Below are 21998 nucleotides of genomic sequence, written 5' to 3' on the forward strand. Positions count from 1 at the left end.
TTTCAGAGCTCCAGGTGTGTGTATCAGTATACTGGGTCCGTGCAGCTCTTAAAGTGACAGCAGCCTAATATTCCTGCCGTCTATAATAACACTAATCAAACAAAAAACAAAAGACAAAGAGAAAATGTACCCGTACTTGACTGAATAACCTTGTTATTTTATATTTGATTACAGTTTCTGCACCTGAAAACTTAAAACACTGTTTATTTCAGTCGTATCTTTGTTCATTTGCATCTATTTGTTGCGATTGCTAATTTTTTATTTGTTCTTTTGAGTGTTTACTTGTCTTTTATAATGCTTGAAATGTATATTAGTAAGGCTAGTTGTTTTTCTACGGTATTTTTAATCCTTGTGTAAGTGTTCTTTAACCTGTTTATTTTTGTTCAAGATATTCAGCTAAAATGAAATGTTTTGCAATATGACTAAATGTGAATGATATATTTTTTATTTTATTTTTTTACCTTATTGGAATCAAAATTAGGAATCGATAAGAATCGGAATCGCTCAAATTTAATCGATACCCAACCCTAGTTGTTATGCGGTTGACATGCAAACTCAACTTTATTAATTTGCATTGACGATTTGACGCACCCAAAGTATGCACTCTAGTAATAGTGATGTTTGCATTAGTAAAGTCGACTGGTTATGGAGAATCAGAGAGAAAACAAGCACACCTTCCTTCAGTCTGTCACTGAGTGACCGGACTCACAAACCCGAACACAGCAGCTTCAAATCCTTCAAAAGTTCGGGATTTTGTCATGTTTTTGAAACAGTCTCTTCCTCTCAAGGCTGCATTTATTTGATCAAAAATACAGTAAAATTTTTCAATATTATTACCGTTTAAAATATCTGTTTTCTATGTGAATATCTAGTAAAGTGTAATTTATTCCTGTGATCAAAGCTGAATTTTCAGCATCATTACTCCAGTCTTCAGTGTCACATGATCCTTCACAAATCATTCTAATATGATGATTCATTATTTATGATTATCATCAATGCTCATATTTTTGTGAAATATTCTTTGATGAATAGAAAAGCACATAATTTATTTATTTGAAAAATAATATTTTGTAACATTATAAATGTCTTTACTGTCACTTTTGATTAATTGAATGCATCCTAGATTAATACAAATATGAATGTCTTTTAAAGATATTGCATCTAGTTACAAATCAACTATCCATGCCATTATTGCATAATATTACTCAGAAGTAAAGTGTTTAAATGTCTGCTTAAAGTGGATCTAATCAAATATCCAACATGCATATACAATATAGATTAACATATAAAGCTCAAGCCGGTCGGTCTGGCTGATTCTCAGCTCACGTCACTCTGGTTCTGTCGAAGGTAAGACGTCACAAACACACACTTATCCTGCTAATAGGAGACCCGGTGCTCCGGTTACAGTTCCTCTGTGGATCACAGTTTCCAAGACAGTGTTACGTTCACTTGATAACACTTGATAACACTGTACGCGCTGAATTATTCGTAAGCCTCTTGCTGACTTTTCAATAATTACGTTTGGCGCTGATGCCCCGAGGTCACGAGAGTTTCATTCACACACTGCTGATGCAAACTCAATCTGTATATTCAGTTACGCCTAAACAAATCGCTAACACTTATCACTTTAAGAATAGATCAACCTATTTATTCAAAACTAGTCTAAAATGGCCACTGACTGCAAACGACACAGATCTGTGTGTGTAAAAACACTGATGTTAGCGACAGCTATTTTGAGCTGCTAGCGACAGCTAAAGGCCCGTCGGGTCGCTGGATACAGCAGCACAGGGACGGTTCCAGCGTTTAATGTCTCAGGACACGGACCATCATCACACACACAGCATTGCATCAGCTGCTTACATAAGAGCCACAGAGAAACACACGTAAGGAACTGAACATCTAAAGGAAAAGTGTTTCTCTTGGAGGACAGATGGAGACGTATGATAGAGACGTTTCTCCTGACAGAACCGTAACCTCACGTGTGTCTCAAACTGGCCTCAGATCAGCAATCGGCTTTTAATTTAGGCTTTTAAAAGATCTCAATATAATTTTTTATTTCTGCTTTTATTTCTCTCTAGGAGAAAATGTTTTGACACAAAATTTAAACTTAAATAAAATATTTTTGAGAACTCTATAAAAAGAACCAAGTCTGCAATCAAAAGTCAGATATCTCAATATGAATTAAAATATTTCTCAAGACAAATTTGAAACTTAAAACATATTTGAGATTTCTATAAAAACCAAATATCTCAATAGCAAGTGAAATATTACTCAATACATTTTTGAGATAAAGTTGAAACTTGAATAAAATACATTTGAGAGCTCAACGAAAACTAAATATCTCTAAATGAACTCAAGTATTTCTCAATAAACTTATGGCAAATTTTAAACTAAATAAAACATATTTGAAAACCAAATATCTCAATATGCACTGCAATATTTAAAAAATAAGTTTGACACGTTTTAAAATGACAAAAAAAAAAGATTTCTATGAAAATCAAATATCTTATGAACTGAAATATTTCTCTGCAAATTTGAGACAAATTCTACACTTAAAAACACATATGAAACCTTTATGAAATCCAAATATCTCCATACGAACGGAAATGTTTCCTAATACGTTTTTGACACATTTTAAACTTAAATAAACATATTTGAGAACTCTATATATATATATGAACTCAAACATTTCTCAATGCATTTTTGAGATAAATTGAATAAAACATATTTGAGAGCTCTGTGGGAAACAGATCTGTGTTTTTGGGGTCACAACTGAAGAGATGCATCATGTTTTGAAGCTCAGGTTGTATTTTTAAGGAATGCTGTAGTTTTGTAATGTCATAACACCGCTTCATTGATCAGGACGTTCGTGTTCAGTGAAAGCAGGCCAGATTACCCATAAGCCCAGTGAAAGCGCAGAGCCACAGATCAATGTGTTATTTTAACTACTGTAAAATCAAACCTCCAGTGAAGTCACACAGCGCAGCTCGATACTATACGTTACATATCGTACATCACTGGGAACAATCTAGAACAGGGAAGAGTTTAGTGACGTCAAAGGGACACTGAACCAAACAAACCCTGTTACTCAGTGTTGGATTATTCACTTATCAAAATAGGCTATATTTAATAACTAAACTGTTCAGTTTAAGTCTTTTCTAGGTTATGTCTTATTAGGTCATACTTACTAATTTGGGAAAAGGAGTAATAGAAACAATAAAAGTAAATATGAATAATTTGTATAATATTTAATTATTTTGGAGAAATTTTTCTCTCTTTTTCCCCCCAAATAAGAGCTAATAAAAGTGACGCTTGTAAACAAACAAACTAACTAATAATTAGCTTGAAGTGAAGCAAGCAGCAGTCGGAGCACAAACCCCCCTAAATATCAGAATCAAATACTAAAGCATTTGTTAAATGTCAACATTTGAAGAGAATTATGTAATTTAATTTGGGTCACATAATCTGTTGTGACAGAAACAGCCTGAGAGCTTGATCCACAGAGATTCAGAGATTTTAGGAGGTTACCGTGTGTCATTTCAGTGATGGTACAGGTCATAATGGTATTTTAGCATTGTTTATATAGCCTACTATTATAACATTTATTAATATCTTGCATTAGCTTTTATTTTCAGTTTATTTTTGAGTAATTATGTGCTTTTGGGAGTTTTCTTGGTGGTTTATTTTAGTCTCTAATGAAAAGTCCCTATGATTTTCAATGTGTGTCTGTGGGATTTTCCCTGTTTTATCATCCAGCGAGTCGGATCCCACAGTAAAGTACCAGCACACCTCATCTGAGGCACAATAAACTGCTGTATGGTCATATTCTCATAACACAATGAGGGTCGCCCTCTCCGCAGGAAAGCCAAGGACCCAATGAGGAATAAATCACAGCTCGGCCACCAACATGGCATTTCAATATGTGAGATGAGACGCTTTATCAGCTGGCCTTGAAACCCTGCAGCATCACAACAACAGGGGCTTCAGTTTCGGTTCAGAAGGGTTAAAAAAACAAGCGTGATGCATTTGATCCCGTTTCACGCTGGAAATGTGACAGTCAGTTCCACCTGAGCCCACACCATTTATCTGATTGGGCCAGTTATTTGATGTGACTTTTAATCTGATGCAGACAAAAAAGTACTGTGACACCGTAGATAGATATATGGATGGATAGATAGATGGCTAGATAGATAGATAGATAGGGCGGAGTCTAACTAAGATCAGCAGGGGGCGGAGCCTAACTAAGATCAGCAGGGGGCGGAGCCTAACCAAGATCAGCAGGGGCAGAGCCTAACTAAGAGCAGCAGGGGGCAGAGTCTAACCAATATCAGCAGGGGGCGGAGCCTAACTAAGATCAGAAGGGGGCGGAGCCTAACCAAGATCAGCAGGGGCAGAGCCTAACTAAGAGCAGCAGGGGGCGGAGTCTAACCAAGAGCAGCAGGGGGCGTAGCCTAACTAAGAGCAGCAGGGGGCGGAGTCTAACTAGGAGCAGCAGGGGGCGCGGGCCTAACTAAGATCAGAAGGGGGCGGAGCCTAACCAAGATCAGCAGGGGCAGAGCCTAACTAAGAGCAGCAGGGGGCGGAGTCTAACCAAGAGCAGCAGGGGGCGTAGCCTAACTAAGAGCAGCAGGGGGCGGAGTCTAACTAAGAGCAGCAGGGGGCGCGGGCCTAACTAAGAGCAGCAGGGGGCGGAGCCTAATCAAGAGCCCTGGACGAGTGAGCAAACTTCATCCAGATCTCTCTCTCCCTCTCCCACACACACACACACACACACACACACACACACCATTACCTGCACTGACTCATACTGCAATTATTCTGAAATAAACAGGTTATTTGAATTCATGGAATTGTGACTCAAGTGTTTCTGGAAGAATCTGCAACTATTAGAGTTCAAACTCAAGAAGCTTTTAAGCTTTTATGCCTTGTACGTTGAATTATTTGACCTGAGGACATAGATAATGATTTTGAATTGAAGTTAAGGGATGATGGACAGAACGAATACATAAACAGACAATTCTGTTTCCTTCATAATTATCATTTAACAAAAATGCCTCGTATAACTCATTAAATAACATTTATTTAAATATTTCCTAATTGTCGGAGTCGATACCTCGTAGGCAGTGCTTCAAGTAGTAGAGCGGTTGTGTTTCGGGCGACCCGAGTTCGAGTCTTTCCCAATCCCGACCACTCGTTCACTTCACACACTCATTATATTGCATTATCATTTCAGAGGTTTATATATAATATTATACTTATATATATATATATTATCGTACTATAACCTGACTCACCTGTTATCCAGCAAATAAAAGGAGTTACTATTTTTTTGTTATTCGGTAGAACTAGATATTAGTTTTGAAGTAGAGCAGCACGATTAAATGTTAAAAGATTGTGATCTCGATTCAAAAACAAACACAATCTTATTCCTAAATGACAACGATTCACCTGTCTCTCTTAAAGAGAGAGTTCATCATTTACTCACCTTTTGAAAGTAACATGGCGCTTCAAATAACGATTGTTTCGATTACATCGTTACACCAGTAGGTGGCGACAAGTTAAGCGACTGTTAAAAATTTATTTGTCATTGAATCATTAATTCAAGAGATTCGTTCAGAAACACTGATTCATCCAGTAATGAAACAAGTGAAATCGTTCAGAAACACTGATTCATCCAGTAATGAAACAAGTGAAATCGTTATAAATGAGTCATTGAATCATTAATTCAAGAGATTTGTTCAGAAACACTGATTCATCCAGTAATGAAACAAGTGAAATCGTTATAAATGAGTTACTGAATCATTAATTCCAGAGATTTGTTCAAAAACACTGATTCATCCAGTAACAAGTGAAGTCATTGTAAATGAGTCATTGAATCATTCATTGAATCATTCATTCAAGAGATTCATTCAAAAACGCTGATTCATCCAGTAATGAAACAAGTCTTTAAGAGTGAGTCATTGAACCATTCACTCAAACTGATATTTCGTCAGAGCCTGTAGTGAATTACATGTTATTTTTTTAGTTGTCCGCTCAGAATCATGGGAGAATCTCTGTTTGAAACAAACAAATCGTGATTCTTAATTAATCCAGAATAGTGCAGCTCTATTTAAAAGCCTTTTTCGAATAACGTATTCAGCTTCGGGCACATCCCTATAAGATAACATGTCTCTCTCATTTCATCATGTTTTTCCTCTCTCTTCTATTGTTGAGTTTATGAAGACCTTCCCCTTCAATTAAGAGCTCTGATTATTATTTACATTCATTAGCATTGAGTCACAGCAGTGCATCTCTGAACCCTGAAGTGCAACGGTCCGCGGGACGCTGTGTATTTGAGCCCATTATATTCCAGGGCGGAGCCACATGATTGATGCTCATCCTGTTTATCTGGAGCTCCATGGCAGTCGGAGCAATAAAACTCTTGAGGGCCACTCAAGGCCTTGCTAATGAAATAATGCACTCCAGAAAACATTAAGAGCCCATGAAAGCTAATGATGCCATTGAGTTTCAACCCAGGAGGAGCCCATTTATAGCAATGTGTTCTGATAAAATACCAGCACAGCACAATCAGGCCGCTAAATGACATTTTCTGGGGGTTGCTAAGCAAACATCGCTACTATGATTGCTCAGTAACCTCTAGCACTAAGTATTAAAGTTGAGTGTGTGTTTGTGCTCCAGAGATAAATCCTCGAATTATGTGGTTGTTGAAGAGAGGCGTGTTGTTACTTCACAAAGTTTTAAAGTGCAAGTTTTTGAAAACGATACTGTAATCGTCTCCATATAAACTACAAAACCCCGAATTGGTGAAAACTGTGAAGTCATGCACATGCGTGTGACGTGTTTCTTTACAAAGTGACATCGCCACCTACTGGCCTGGCGTTTTTGCGGATCCGCGTGAACAGGGATAATTTTCACAATGTTGTCGTCTGTACGCGAAAAACTCAAGAGTTTTTGAGTTTTTGTTGACATTCGCCTCCTCCTGACAACCACCCAGAATGCCTTAGTGACCTCATAGAAACCTCCCAGTACACCTTAGCAACCCCATAGAAACCACCCAGAACACCTTAGCAACCCCCTAGCAACCACCAAGAACACCTTAGCAATGTCCTAGAAACCACCCAGAACACCCTTGCAACCTTTAAGTAACCACCCAGGATACCTTGGTGACCTCCGAGAAACCTCCCAGAACATCCTAGCAACTCCCTAACAACCACCCAGAACACCTCAGCAACTCTTAAACAATCACCCAAAACTCCTTAGCAACATCCTATAAACCACCCAGAACACCTTAGCAACTCTTAAACAATCACCCAGAACTCCTTAGCAACATCCAGACCACCCAGTACACCTGAGTAACCACCAGAACACCTTAGCAACCACCTAGAGAACACTCAGACCCCTTAGCAACCACCAAGACCACCTTAGCAATGTCCTAGAAACCAACCAGAACACCCTTGCAACCTCTAAGTAACCACCGAGAATGCCTCGGTGACCTCCGAGAAACCTCCCAGAACATCCTAGCAACTCCCTAACAACCACCCAGAACACCTTAGCAACATCCAGACCACCCAGTACACCTCAGTAACCACCAGAACACCTTAGCAACCACCTAGAGAACACTCAGACCCCTAGCAACCACCCATAACAACACCTTAGCAACGTTCCAAATAAAAAGGCCTAAATAATCAATTGAGATTAAGTGAATTCATCAATTAGGATCGACCTGATTTAACCTCGGATGGATTTCATTCACTGGATCATCACAGTCATTAACGCGATTATTAAAACATAAAACCATTTTAAACTGATGTTCCAGCAAAAATAACTTTAGATGATATGATGACGTCACGGTGATGTATGACTCTGGCCATAGGGCACATCCCATGAGTGTTTTCTATGAGCTGTAAGCTGTGTGTCCAGATTCCCCCAGTCCACACACACCTGCGTTACGCTTCAGTAACAGGGAAGGAGATGGAGTCTAACCGAGGGTCATTAGCTGGAGCTTCTCACCGCTACACCTGCACACTCACACACACACACACACACACACACAAGCTCGTTCTGCAGGTGAACTCGACTAAACGCTGAGCCCACGCACAGATACAGCTTAAAAATACAGCATTACCTCAGACAGATGACTAGCATTATCATACGCCACCTTTGACGAAACAACAGGTGGCAAATGTGTCCATCAGTCAAAGGATGGCATGAGGAACACAAACACACCACTAGCTAAAAGAAAAGAGCAAAACACACTTGCATTGTGTCATATGTTTTTGAAAGAAATACTTTTGTTCTGCAAGGATGCATTAAATTGATCAAAACTGACATTTATAAAGTTATAAATGTTTCAAATAAATTCTGTTCATTGCACTTTCTATTCGTAAAAGAATCCTTAAGAATAAAATTGATCAGTTTCCACAAAAATATGAAAGTTTTTTTAACATTAATAATAATCATAAATGTTTCTTGAGCATCAAATCATCATATTAGAATGATTTGTGAAGGATCATGTGACACTGAAGACTGGAGTAAAGATGCTGAAAATTCAGCTTTGATCACAGGAATAAATTTCACTATATATTTACATAGAAAACAGCTGATTTAAAATGTAAAAATATTTCAAAATTCGTGATAAAAAAATTAAAGAACAGCCTTGGTGAGCAGAAGAGACTCTTTCAAAAGCATTAAAAAATCTTCCAGAGCCCAAACTTTTGAATGGTAATGTACACGTGAAATCAAGCTTGCTAAGATATAAGCTTCTGCATTCATGAAAAGTTGTTGCCTATTAAGAAAATATAGTAAGTATAGCAATAAATAAAAGCTCTTTTCTGATCATGAAATCTTCAGTCTCAATAATCTTCCTAGGTAAAAGCGAACAGAACTAAAGTAGACCAAACACTCTGTCTCGACTCACACTCCCAGAAGATTTCATTCCCAGTCCCTCTAGTTGAGGCGATTAGACCCGGTCTACAGGAACAGATGTTCAGTCACAGTGTGACCTCTGACCTCACACACTTGTTGATTAAGTGAATCAGCTGTGCTTTTGCCTGATGTATCGTTAGCCATAAAAAGCAAAGAAAAGATTCATTTTACCCAAGTTCTTTCTATACAAGATGTGAAACAGGAACTATATTGACACCGATTCATGCTCACACACACCCTCACTCACTCACTCACTCACACACACACACACTCTCTCTCACACACACACTCTCGCACATGCACACACTTTATTTTTCAGGATTCTTTGATGAATATAAAGTTCAAAAGAACATCATTTATTTGAAATAGAATCTTTTGTAACATTATAAAAATGCCTTTACTGTCACTTTAACGCATCCCTGCTGCATGTAGTGCGCTCGACGTCAGTCGCTCGAGTCTCCAGGAGACACAGAAGCTCCCGGTTTCTGGAACAGAGTTATGGATTTGTCATCGCAACCCTGAGCAGCTCGAGATCTGATAACATCAATTTCACCTCTCCAGTTACTCGGCCGCGCTTTGAATAATTCTGATTATCCACACAGGTGCATCGATACCAGTGTGTCCATATCCATCTGGAGTGATGACTGAGTCCACACACACACACACACACACACACACACACACACACACACACACACTAAGAATAGGTCACCCTGATCTGTTTACCTGGGAGCCTCTACAAACCAACCCAACATCAGTGCCTTCCAGTGAACTTGACGTGTGTGTGTGTGTGCGTGTGCGTGTGCGTGCGTGCGTGCGTGTGCGTGTGCGTGTGTGTGTGTGTGTGTGTGTGTGTGTGTGTGTGTTCAGACCAGCAGCTTCAGCGGTGGCTTGTAAAGCTGCTGTATTTACACGTCCCGTACAGAATCATGACACCTGTTCTTCACATCAAACGCAGGAGATCCCCATCAAACCCCCTTTAATGATGTAAATATGAATAATTCTGCTCTGTGAACGCGGATGAGAAGAAACGAGTGCTTGAATAAGCGTTTAACACACTACAGGTGCAGTTTAGGGGTATTTGACCTTTTGGCTGTTCAGTCAACTACAAATGAAGATTTATGAGCATTTCTAATGGCTTTCTCCCATTCCCACAGTAGAACAAACGCAAACACAACCGGCACGCTATAAAACCAGCTTATTTTAATAAAACAGCCACTGTCTGTGAATATCATCAAGAAACGTCCGGGTCATATTTCATGCTATAATCTAAATAAAAAAAAAAAATTATAGTTTAAATAAATATAGACTTTTTTTGCGAAAGAAAAACAAGCCTTTTTAAAAATGATTTTGACATGAAAATGTCCCCCCCAAATCTCAATTAAACAACAATAAAAGCTTTTAAAATCATCTGATAAAATCAATAACATAAAATAAAATAAACTTTTTGCTAAAATAAATCTTCACATCATTTTTTTAACAAAAGGAATATTTATTCTTAATATGATTTATTAATATATATTTATAATTTTTAACTTATTTGTAAGCCTTTTTTTAAATTATTTTGACATTATGTACATGAACATTTCTCCCAAAATTCTCATAAAAAAATCATATCACATGAATATGAAATATGAAAATCATCTTGTCCGGATGCATTAAAATCAGCATTAATCAGTTAATGCACTACAAGCTCTAATTTTAAATGATTTAAAATTATTATTAAATTATAATTTATTACAATAAAAACTACCATGTATACTAGTAATAAAATAAAATAACTCTTTGCTCAAATAAATCAGCATATGTTTAAGATTATTACAGTCAGCTATTTTCTAAACAAGACCACACAGCCACACACACACACACACACACACACACACACACTCTTAACTAATAGTCATAAACGCTGAAACAAGTGAGGGAAAGTGAAGTAAATAACGCCTGACACGAGGGACAGAAACAGAATTTATCCAAAAGAAGGCAGCATTACACTGTCATCCTCCGTCAAAGTGCCTATGATGCCTTAAAATACCGCCGAGGAAGGTCTCCACCACATTTGGGATCGCAAAGCCAAAAATACATAGTGCACTGCATATTAAATCCAGCACTCAGAACAGGGCTCAGTATAATCAAATGAACCACTGGATTGTTTGCAATTCAAATGCATTGTGTGCAAATTTAAAACACATTACCCAGCGCACACTGCCTCGCGCCCCATGGCCCCTGCACATACTTCCACAGTCTCTAAGTGACTAGTCGGGATGATCTAAAAATATCGATGGTGTAACAAAGGTACAAATATTTGACCTTTAACTGTCGTATGCAAATGAAATCATGCAGGAAAGATCAGGTCGCAGCATTCGAGCGACGCCACACATCCGCAGTGTTTCTGAAATGCTCGTCAGTGTATCGGAGGTGATTCTTTCCTCATAACAGCGTCTCTAAAGGCAGCGAGGATGGAAAAGCCCTGGTACTCGTCCAGCCTCAATTCCCCCAGTTCACATTTGCATGTGTTAATCGCTCTGGTGAAACTCTCTCTTCCATCTGCACCAAACCCTCTGTTATGCAATATCAATATCTTATGAACAAGCCCAGATGCAATCAATCTGCACACTTCTTTTACAGTCCTGCACACGGTCTAGACTCTACATGGAGAAACTCTCGCAGGGTTTGCGTTTGCTACTGATCTCAGGGTTGATATATCGCATATTTTCTGTGGGTGAAAACCTGCAGAATGGATTTAAACATGATCAAATCTCAGTAAGATTTTTCTCTGATTCATCAAGGACGCATTAAATTGATCAAAAGTGACCGTAAATGCATTTATAATGTTACAAAAGATTTCTCATTCAAATAAATGCTGTACTTTTGAACTTTCTTTATATCGTCGAACCCTGAAAATAAAAATATATCACGGTTTCCACAAAAATATGAACTGTTTTCAACATTGATAATAATCATAAATGTTTCTTGAGCATCAAATCATCATATTAGAATGATTTGTGAAGGATCATGTGACACTGAAGACTGGAGTAATGATGCTGAAAACTCAGCTTTGATCACAGGAATAAATTACACTTTACTATATATTCACATAGAAAACAGATGTTTTAATTTGTAAAAATATTTAGCAATTTTACTGTATTTTTTATCAAGTAAATGCAGCCTTGGTGAGCAGACTTCTTTCAACAACACCTTACTGAACTCACACTGAATGCTGGAAACCCTTTTGGAGAAATCACACATTTCAGCAAAAGATCTTTCACTCCTCCATTTGTCTTGTTGTCGACAGACGTCAGAAACTGAAGGCACATCTGTATACTGTATCAGTGTAGACAGCATCAGTGATTATAATCACATCCAGTGTATGTAAATATCAGCCGTTAAGCGACTGAACGCCAGTGGGCGGGGCCTGTGATGCGATGATGTATAACTATTGGTCACTGTCTTGCTCTGGAGGCGGGCATATGCAAATGTATTTGCCAGTGTGACGTCACAGATCCTGCAATATCAAAATGAGCCGTTTTTGGAGCTTGATTAAATAAATACATAATTTATAATGAGGACATTTTAAGCTATCAAACAAATTAGATTTCTCATGTCATGACATGTTTAAGAGGATCTGTGATATAAACGCAAACACTCACATCTCACATTTGGGGCTTTGCAGGAACTGGTGAGTTATTGAGATCAATTACCCATGAGCCACTGAGCAAAACAATTCACCCCAGACGCTCACAGGGCAATTATTGCACATGAAGACTTTGATTAAAAAAAACGCCCACTAAATAATAAATACATCACAGGTCTTTCAAATAAAAGATTCATTCATTATGTAGGTATGTATCCAAATCAAAAGAAATGATTTTAATGACTTTATCAGTTTGTATTCCTCAGATCATTTTAATCAAGCATGGACGAGTTTCAAACAGAGTTCATGAGTCTGAGTTAATCAGATGCAAATATGACCCTCAGCAATAATAACAGCGGTTATGACAGCGGTGCTTTATGAAGCTCGACTGACACGAGCGTTGAGAGACAGCAGACAATATCAACACGCAATCACCTCAACAAAAGGTGCGTCCCAAATCGCATACTTGTGCACTATTCTACACCGCTTTGTAGTGTAAATAGTGCGAGTAGTGCGTTCACACTGAAAATTCCCAAAAGAAAAAGTGCACTTTAAAGGGGTGGTTGAATATGATTTCACTTTACTAACTTAAGTTAGTGTGTAATGTTGCTTGACACCTGCAAAGTTACAACGCTCAAAGTTCAAAGCAAAGGGAGATATTTGCTTTTAAAGAAATTGCTTTTTAAGGACTACAACAAACGGCTGGTAGAGACTACACCACATTCCTCCCGGGTTAGTGACATCACCAACCCTAGAATTTACATAAACCCCGCCCCCGGGAACGAGATTTATAGATTATCATGACAGAATATGCTAATCAATGACTAGAAGATAACTACACATAAGCTAATCAACTAATCATTCAGAAATGTCCTGTTGCTTCTACATGTTGTCACTTCTTGAGTCTCTCCATCATTGTCTGACTTCGGTTTGAACATAAAAGGCTAATTTTTTTTTTACAATTTCCAGTGCATGTGTGTGTGAGGTAAAAGGACACAAGCTCTTGAAGCTCCGCCCCCTGTGCCGGGAGCAGCAGCTCATTTGCATTTAAAGGAACTGACACTAAAACGGGGTGGTGGGGCAATGGATAAGACACATGCCTTTGGTGTGAGAGACCCGGGTTTGAATCCACTGTGAGACACCAATGTGTCCCTGAGCAAGACACTTAACCCCTAGTTGCTCCAGAGGCGTGCGACCTCTGACATATATAGCAATTGTAAGTCGCTTTGGATAAAAGCGTCAGCTAAATGAATAAATGTAAATGTTTTTGCTCACCCTCAAAAAGTGACAATTTTAACATGCTATATAACAATATCTGTGGGGTATTTTGAGCTAAAACTTCACACACACACTCTGGGGACATCAGAGACTTATTTTACATCTTGTGAAAAGGGCATTATACCACCTCTTTAAAGAAGAATGTCATATACACCAGGCTTCAGGGTGAGTAAATCATGGGCTAATTCTCATTTTTGGGTGAACTATCCCTTTCATTTTTGAGATCTTCGACGTCCACATAATTTTTCTTACAGTGTATAAGTGCATAGTGTATAGTGCATAATTTGGGACACAGCTAAAGAAACAACTTACCACGAGGTTCCCGATAACCATGACCAGCATGAAGACCAGAATACAGAGCGGCTGACCGGCCACTTCCATACAATCCCACATGGTCTCGATCCACTCTCCACACAAGACCCGGAACACGATGAGGAACGAGTGGAAGAAGTCCTTCATGTGCCAGCGGGGCAGCGTACAGTCCTTGGAGATCTTGCACACACACGACTCATAGTTCTTCCCGAACAGTTGCATGCCGACCACGGCGAAGATGAAGACGATGATGGCCAGAACCAGGGTCAGATTCCCCAGAGCGCCGACAGAGTTCCCGATGATCTTGATCAGCGTGTTCAGAGTCGGCCACGACTTCGCCAGCTTGAAGACCCTCAGCTGGAGGAGGAGGAGAAGAGCCGGTTTGTGAACAGAACAAACGAATGCGACAGAAACTCATCAGTCAGTTAGAAGTAGAGCTGCACGATTCTGGATAAACTGAGAATCACGATTTCTTTTGGTTTCAAAACTGAGATCGCGAATCTGAACAGACAACTAAACAAAATAACGTAATTTACTAGAGGCTCTTAGAATTTTTTATTATTGCAGTCTATTTAAAATTTTTAACGAATCTGAATAAATTATTTAAATAAAATAAAAAAATGGGTTGAATGAATGATTCAACGACTCACTTATAAGTACTTCATTGTTTAATTTTTTGCATTTTTTAAACAAATCTTTTGAATTAATGTTTCAATGCCAAATACTTTTTTTAACAGTCACTTGTCGCCACCTACAGGTGTAACGATGTAATCGATACATTCGTTATTTGAAGCGTTAAGTTACTTTCAAATGGTGATTTGCTTGATTTTGATCGTTTTTGTAAACATCAATGTTTGTATGTAAACTATAAACTTTTATCCCAGTTCTTCTATGATAATTTGAATATTTGATACACAGAAATAACGAAACTGTGTGGTTGAAAAGAAGCTGTTTCATGACAACTGCTCTCAGCGCCAACGCAGACGTGAATCGTTGTCATTTAGGAATGAGATCAAGCAGGTGTTTAAATCGAGATCACGATCTTTTAGCGATTAATCGTGCAGCTCTAGATAGAAGCGTGTTTTACCAGTCTGAAGGAGCGAAGGACGGATAGACCCTCCACGTTGGACAGACCCAACTCCATGAGACTCAGACTCACTATGAGACTGTCGAAGATGTTCCAGCCCTGCTGAAAGTAAAAGTACGGGTCCAGAGCGATGATCTTCAACACCATCTCAGCCGTGAAGATTCCCGTGAACACCTGACAACAACATCAGATGAAACAAGTTTATGTTTTCTTTGTTTACGTTTATGCATGTGGAAGATGCTTTTATCCAAAGCATTTCAATGCTACATTTTCTGGAAATCGAACCCAATCGAACTGTTTGAGCTACAAGAATGATTATATTTATATGCATCTTTACATAAATAAATATATACATGTAAATATATAAACAAATGTGTAAATTAGTGATGCCAAATCGATTAATCACATCTAACATAAAAATTTGTAAATATTTAATGTGTGTGCGTGTGTGTGTATATATATATATATATATATATATACACACACACATATATATACAGTATAAACAAACATTTATGTAAGATGTGATTAATTGATTTGACAGCACTAGTATATATGTAAATAAATGTATAAACAAACGTATTACAATTAATCACATCTAACATAAAAGTTTGTAAATGTGTGTGTGTGTGTGTGTGTGTGTGTGTGTGTGTGTGTGTGTGTGTGTGTGTGTGTGTGTGTACACATATTTTTACAAACTTTTAAGTTAGATGCGATTAATCGATTTGACATCACAGGTATAAATGAAAATAAATGAATGTATAAACAATAAGTAAATATACACATGTAAATGTCTAAATAAATGTATAGATGTAAATGAATGTATATAAACGTGAACTTGAATGAATGCGTTTACATTAGTTTCTACAGATGTAGATTTGCTTGAAAAAACAGTAAATATTTATTGTGATTTTCTTTGTTGAGCTATTAATGTAGAACTGAATTTTTTTCTTTAAATTGTATTTATTATTTATTTTGTATGTACTTCTGAGTACTATACTATTATTGGCAGCTGAAAGCATAATTCAATTTGCCAATATATATACATATAAATATAAAACAGGCAAGCAAGGGGTGGGGCATGTGATTGACTTTGTGATTGACAGGCGGTTCGATCCTGCAGAATCATGAGATATGTGTGTGTACACCTACAGTATATACAGGTGTGTGTGTGTGTGTGTGTGTGTGTGTGTGTGTGTGTGTGTGTGTGTGTGTGTGTGTGTGTGTATCTACGACAGGTCTGCTACTGCTTTGGGTCTTTTATATATATGAGACCCTGTATCACAAAACCAGTCACATGTCGCACGGGTATATCTGTGTATGGGTCAGTGTATGGGTCAATACAGTCAATACACCCATACATTGTATGGGTCAAAATTATCGATTTTTCTTTTATGCCAAAAATCATTCGGATATTAAGTAAAGATCATGTTCCATGAAGATATTTTGTAAATTTCCTACCGTAAATATATAAACCATTTATTTGTGTGTGTGAATGCAGCACAATCGCCAACATAAATGCACAACTTTAAAGGAGATTTTCTCAATGTTTCGATTTTTTTGCACCCTCAGATGTTCAATAGTTGTATCTCGGCCAAATATTGTCCTATCCTAACAAACCACACATCACTGGGAAGCTTATTCATTCAGCTTTCAGATGATGTTTTACCCATGTGACTGGTTTTGTGGTCCAGGGTCTCACATGAGAGTTGCTCTGTTTCTTGTATCTTGTATCTGTGTGTGTGGATGTGACTATGATACGTCACACACACACACTGTGAAGATGAACAGACCAGAACACCGTCTCTGGTTCTGCCTCACGTCCCGTAATGAACTCTTTCATCTAAACAATAAACAGAGATCTGGAAAGACATCTTCATCCTCTCTGAGAGTGATCCTCATGAAAACACGCAATTCACCCGACCAAAACAATTTTTTTTAATACATATTATTAAATCAATTATCAAGTCCCAAGGCAAAAATGATGTATTATGTAATGAACATCAATTAAAGCACTTTTTTTGTGTGTGTTGAACCTGGACATTTTAATAGTATTTTTTATAATTCTCTCTTGTAATGTAGTATTTTTACTGTATAACTGTAAAAATGTTAGAAACACAAATTAGTACTTGTTTATTAACATCAGCATAATTTAAACACATCACAATAAATAGTACAATTAAATACTTTAATTAAAATAATATAAAGAAATAATTAATTTTAATAAAAAAAAATTGGATAAAGTGCTTAATAGTTGATTATTACAAAATTGCTTTGTTAATTTAAATAAATAAATTGAGATAAAATATAAATATAGAGATATGTTGCCTTTGAATTATTTTATTTCAGTTACTTTTAAATGGTCTGACGTCTGATTTTGGGGTAAAACATGATCTTCCACTGAGATTCACCCTTGAGGAGATCAGTTATCCTCTCCAGTCTATAGTGAGTCATTTTCATATCGCTGATGAAGAGATGGTGAGCATAACAGATTCATACAGCATCATCATCTTCATCATCATCATGTGAACATCACTGACAGCCGCTGCGCCGCATCTCTCCCAGACACACGAGACTCACCTCTCACACACACATTAACATCTCCATGAAGCAATTAACTCATCTTATCCCTGAGACTCGCACACACTCGGAAACATGCTTCTGGGTCAAATATGGACAAACCCAAACGCTGGGTTAAAAATCTCCCCTTATCTGTGAAAACGTCAAATTCTGTTAATGAATTGAAATCTAAATTGAAAACTTTTTTAATTTGCTGATTTTATTTTGTATTGATTCTTTTTTGGGGGCTTTTTTTATTGTTTTATCTTATTTGTACATCACTATGGTGTTTATCGGAGCTGGGTTTGTCCATATTTGACCCAAAGTTGGGTTGAAACACCGGCAGTTTTCGAGTGACCTGAACGTGAAACCAGGAGGTGTTTGGCCATTCCTGAAGCCTGAACTGAATGTGTTCAGAGTGACGGACACACACCGCTGACATCATCATATATTTACATCATCATCGTGTCTGTTGAGACAGCTGACACAGGAAATGACATCATCATCGTGTCTGTTGAGACAGCTGACACAGGAAATGACATCATCATCGTGTCTGTTGAGACAGCTGACACTTCTGAATCTAACAATCAAATGCCTCAGGCTCTGGACACGGTGAACAATAGACAATAGAAACAGAAGAAAATGTATATAATATAAAATAACAACATAATATAATAAAATATAATATAATTTATGAGTCATTAAGTGATTATATAATTAAAATACGCTGATAAAGCTTGGAGGTCATGAAAAATGTATATTTTTTATGTTCATTATACTATATTTTATACAATATAATAATATCAACTAAAATAAAAAAAAAGTACTAAAATTACTGAAGTTGAAATAAAAATAAATTAAAGCTAAATAGAAATATAAAAAAAAAAAACTTTAAATGTCAAAAGCATGTAACAAGATTAACATTAAATATTACATTAATATGGATCTTTATTTACTTGTTATAATCTAAAAATATTTAAAAAAAAAACATTTTTTATTAATTTAAATAAAGCTGAAATAAAATAAAATAAATATTAAAAGAATATGTTGGAACTTAAAATAAGCTAAAGTTATTGCTAAAACTACAAATAAAAAAAAAAGCTAAATAGAAATTTTACAAAAAAAACCCCACACAATTATATATTAAATGTAAATATTTTAAATTTAATATGATTCATTTATTTTAATGTATTAATTCAAATTAAATATGACCTGCTCATGACAATGAAAATAAAAGTTAAATAAAATATGAATAAATACTATAACTGCAACAACACTGATTCTACTAATCTTGTTTTTAAAGGTCCCATGACATGAAATTTCCACTTTCTGAGGTTTTTTAACATTAATATGAGTTCCCCTAGCCTGTATATGGTCCCCAAGTTTCTAAAAATTTGAATCGGTGTAAATCGAGCTTTTGCTATCTTTCTCTGCCTTTGAGAAAATGGAGGCTCAACCGGGCTGATCTTGAATCTCCTCCTTATGACGTCATAAGGAGGAAATGTTACCTCCCCTTTCTCTGCTTTGCCCGCCCAGAGAATATTTCTCGCCCATGAGAAAATGAGCTAGGAAGTAGAACGCGCGCGCGATTTTAGTTTGTCCACGAGAGATATCATGGCTTTTGAGCGAGCGAAGCATAACAATTGCTCAATAATTGGATGTCCAATTGAACATCGAATGGTCAATATAGAGCTGGGCTTTCTGAACGTCTGACAAGTAAGTCAACAAATTATATATAAGTGTGTTGCTTTACTGTTTATGGTTACCTAGCTTCTTACACGTAGAATGTGGCTGTCACATTAGCTATGCAGTAACTTGCGCTAATGTAAAGGTAGACAGCATCAAGTATGTGTGTGAATACACACACTGTAACGCGAGTGTTGTACACGTCTTTGTTATTTGGATAACCGTTTTCCTGTTGGTTATATGGCGCGCGCGATATCCGCATTTCAAGATCGCAGAGCTTGATGTAATTGTAATAAGATAAATTACAGACGTTACAGATCTCTCATGAAAAGGCAACAGTAGGTTCGCGTTAGCTACATGATAATAACTGTAAACCATCCGAATAAAGTACCGTATCCAGACATAATATTTTAAACTAACCATTCGGAAACGTCCTGCTGGAGCCGCTGAGTTGCAACTTCTTCATCCGTTGCTTCTCCATCCGGATCAGATTCTGGGTCAAACTGAAATGCTTGAAAGACTGCGTGTCTTCGTGCCATTGCTATATCCAACGTAAACATGGACGCCACGTTACCGTTGCGCAAGATGGTCAAGGCCACACCCACCCTCCAACCTCGCGCCGCCTTTCTCCTCCTCATTAGTATTTAAAGCTACAGACACCGAAACGGCCCGTCTGAAGGAAGCTCATTCTGGCTTGTAGTGGCTATAATTCTGCACCGAGGCTGAATTTTTGGAAAAAGATTTCAGATACAGTACTAGGGACCACTAAGGCCTATATTAAAGCCTACAAAAAGTAGCATGTCATGGGACCTTTAAGAAAGATAAGAAAAGTCGCTCAAATGACAATGAGAATAAACCGCTCGTAATCAAAGGTTAGAGATTTCTATATAATTTCCAAACGATCTGAACTTTATAGCTCTGTAATTTTAACACTAACAATCACTTTTATTCCTCCAAAAGGAGTTTTAGGAGCCAAAGATCTGAGCTGTACATGAAGACTCCTGAGCAGTGAAGGAGAAACGAATGTTTGTGGAGCGTCTCTCCACCCGTCAGTGTGTGTTTCTCCATCTAACACAGATTACAAACAACACGTGACCTCTGACCCTCAGTAGCTGTGACATAACACACTCTAACACACGCGTGACTCACGCCTGTCTGCCCCTCTCTCTCACACACACACACACACACACTCTCTCTCTCTCTCTCTAAGCAACAAATGCTGTGTAAGTCAAACATGCATCAGTTCACATTCACACCAGCGTCAGGATATGTTGACACAACAAATCAAATCTCATGTCTTTGCCACCAATAAGAAAACTTTTAAATAACCTTTATAAATATATAATAAATAATGTTTCTTTTTTTATCCATTAAAATGAAATATTTTGTTAAATTAAATAAAGCTGAACTAAAATAAAATATATATGATAAGAAAAATTATAAATGTTGCAAATAACTGTAATAAAATAATTTAAAGTACTAAAATTATTAAAACTGAAATAGAAATTAATTACAGCTACATAGAAATATTTGTAAAAAAAGGGAAAAAAATCACATAAAATTAGAATTAAATTTAGCAGTCGGGGTTTGCAGCATTTAGGGGTCGTGACACAGCAAACAATACGGATCTTTATTCTACTCATTGTTACTGTTAACTAAAAATATTAAAATTAAATAAAAAAAATAAAAATAAAAATAAAATCTGAAATAATATATCAACAGTTTGCTGTTTAAGCGAAACATGAAAGACTTCTCATCAATGTCAATACAGGATAAATCAACCAATTAGGAATCCTTTTTAAAAGCCTGCAACATATATGCCAGACACCCGAGGCGAGCAGAAGATGAGGCGAGTGGCCATCCTCAGTGAGCTTCAGTTCAGCACGACTGTGTGTCAGTAATCCTCAGGGGTCAGAGGTCGTGAGCGAGTGGACTGTCACCTGTACAGCTCAGTGAACAGAGACTCGCATCGATCTCAGTCCTGATGTGACTCGCTTCATGGACGGCATGTTCTCTTCTAACTACACTATTCTGTGCCCTTTCCCACAATGCAATGTGCTAAACGTGACCTTCCAGCAGTGTTACAGATAGAGGGGATATCAACGTCTTCTTATTAAATTGGACATTTTTATGCAAGAATATTACAGTTTTGGCAAATGTTTGTCTTTTCCTATTTACAGTCACAGCCTGATTAGATTGCTATTCGAAATATCAGGAGTCATTGTAATTGTTTTATATTAATGTCTTGATCATAATAAATTATTTTTAATATATAATTTATATGTACACACCAACATTTGGGGTCTTTTATTCTGCAAGAATGCCTTAAGTTGATCAAAGTGCAGTAAAAACATTTATAATGTTACAAAAGTTTCAAATAAATGCTTTTCTTTCTATTCATCGAAGAATCCTTATTAAATAAAACGTATCCGTTTCTATAATATACTGTAATATGAACTGTTTTCAACATTGATAATAATCATAAATGTTTCTTGATCATCAAATCATCATATTAGA

General features: G+C 37.1%; 1 protein-coding gene across 2 annotated transcripts in view; it reads right to left on the reverse strand.

Moving 5' to 3' along the window:
* The window catches only part of scn5lab (sodium channel, voltage gated, type V-like, alpha b), a 167616-nt gene that overhangs the window by 54326 nt on the left and 91292 nt on the right, over positions 1-21998 (reverse strand). For both annotated transcript variants that reach the window (XM_082183416.1, XM_082183415.1), the window contains exons 15-16: positions 15237-15410; positions 14150-14506 (exon numbers count right to left, since the gene is read on the reverse strand). In XM_082183416.1, the coding sequence (XP_082039542.1) occupies positions 14150-14506; positions 15237-15410 (531 nt within the window). The remainder of the gene's footprint in view (positions 1-14149; positions 14507-15236; positions 15411-21998) is intronic.

The sequence above is a fragment of the Leuciscus leuciscus genome (assembly GCF_965113295.1).
Source record: "Leuciscus leuciscus genome assembly, chromosome: 11".
In the NCBI taxonomy this organism is placed as follows: domain Eukaryota; kingdom Metazoa; phylum Chordata; class Actinopteri; order Cypriniformes; family Leuciscidae; genus Leuciscus; species Leuciscus leuciscus.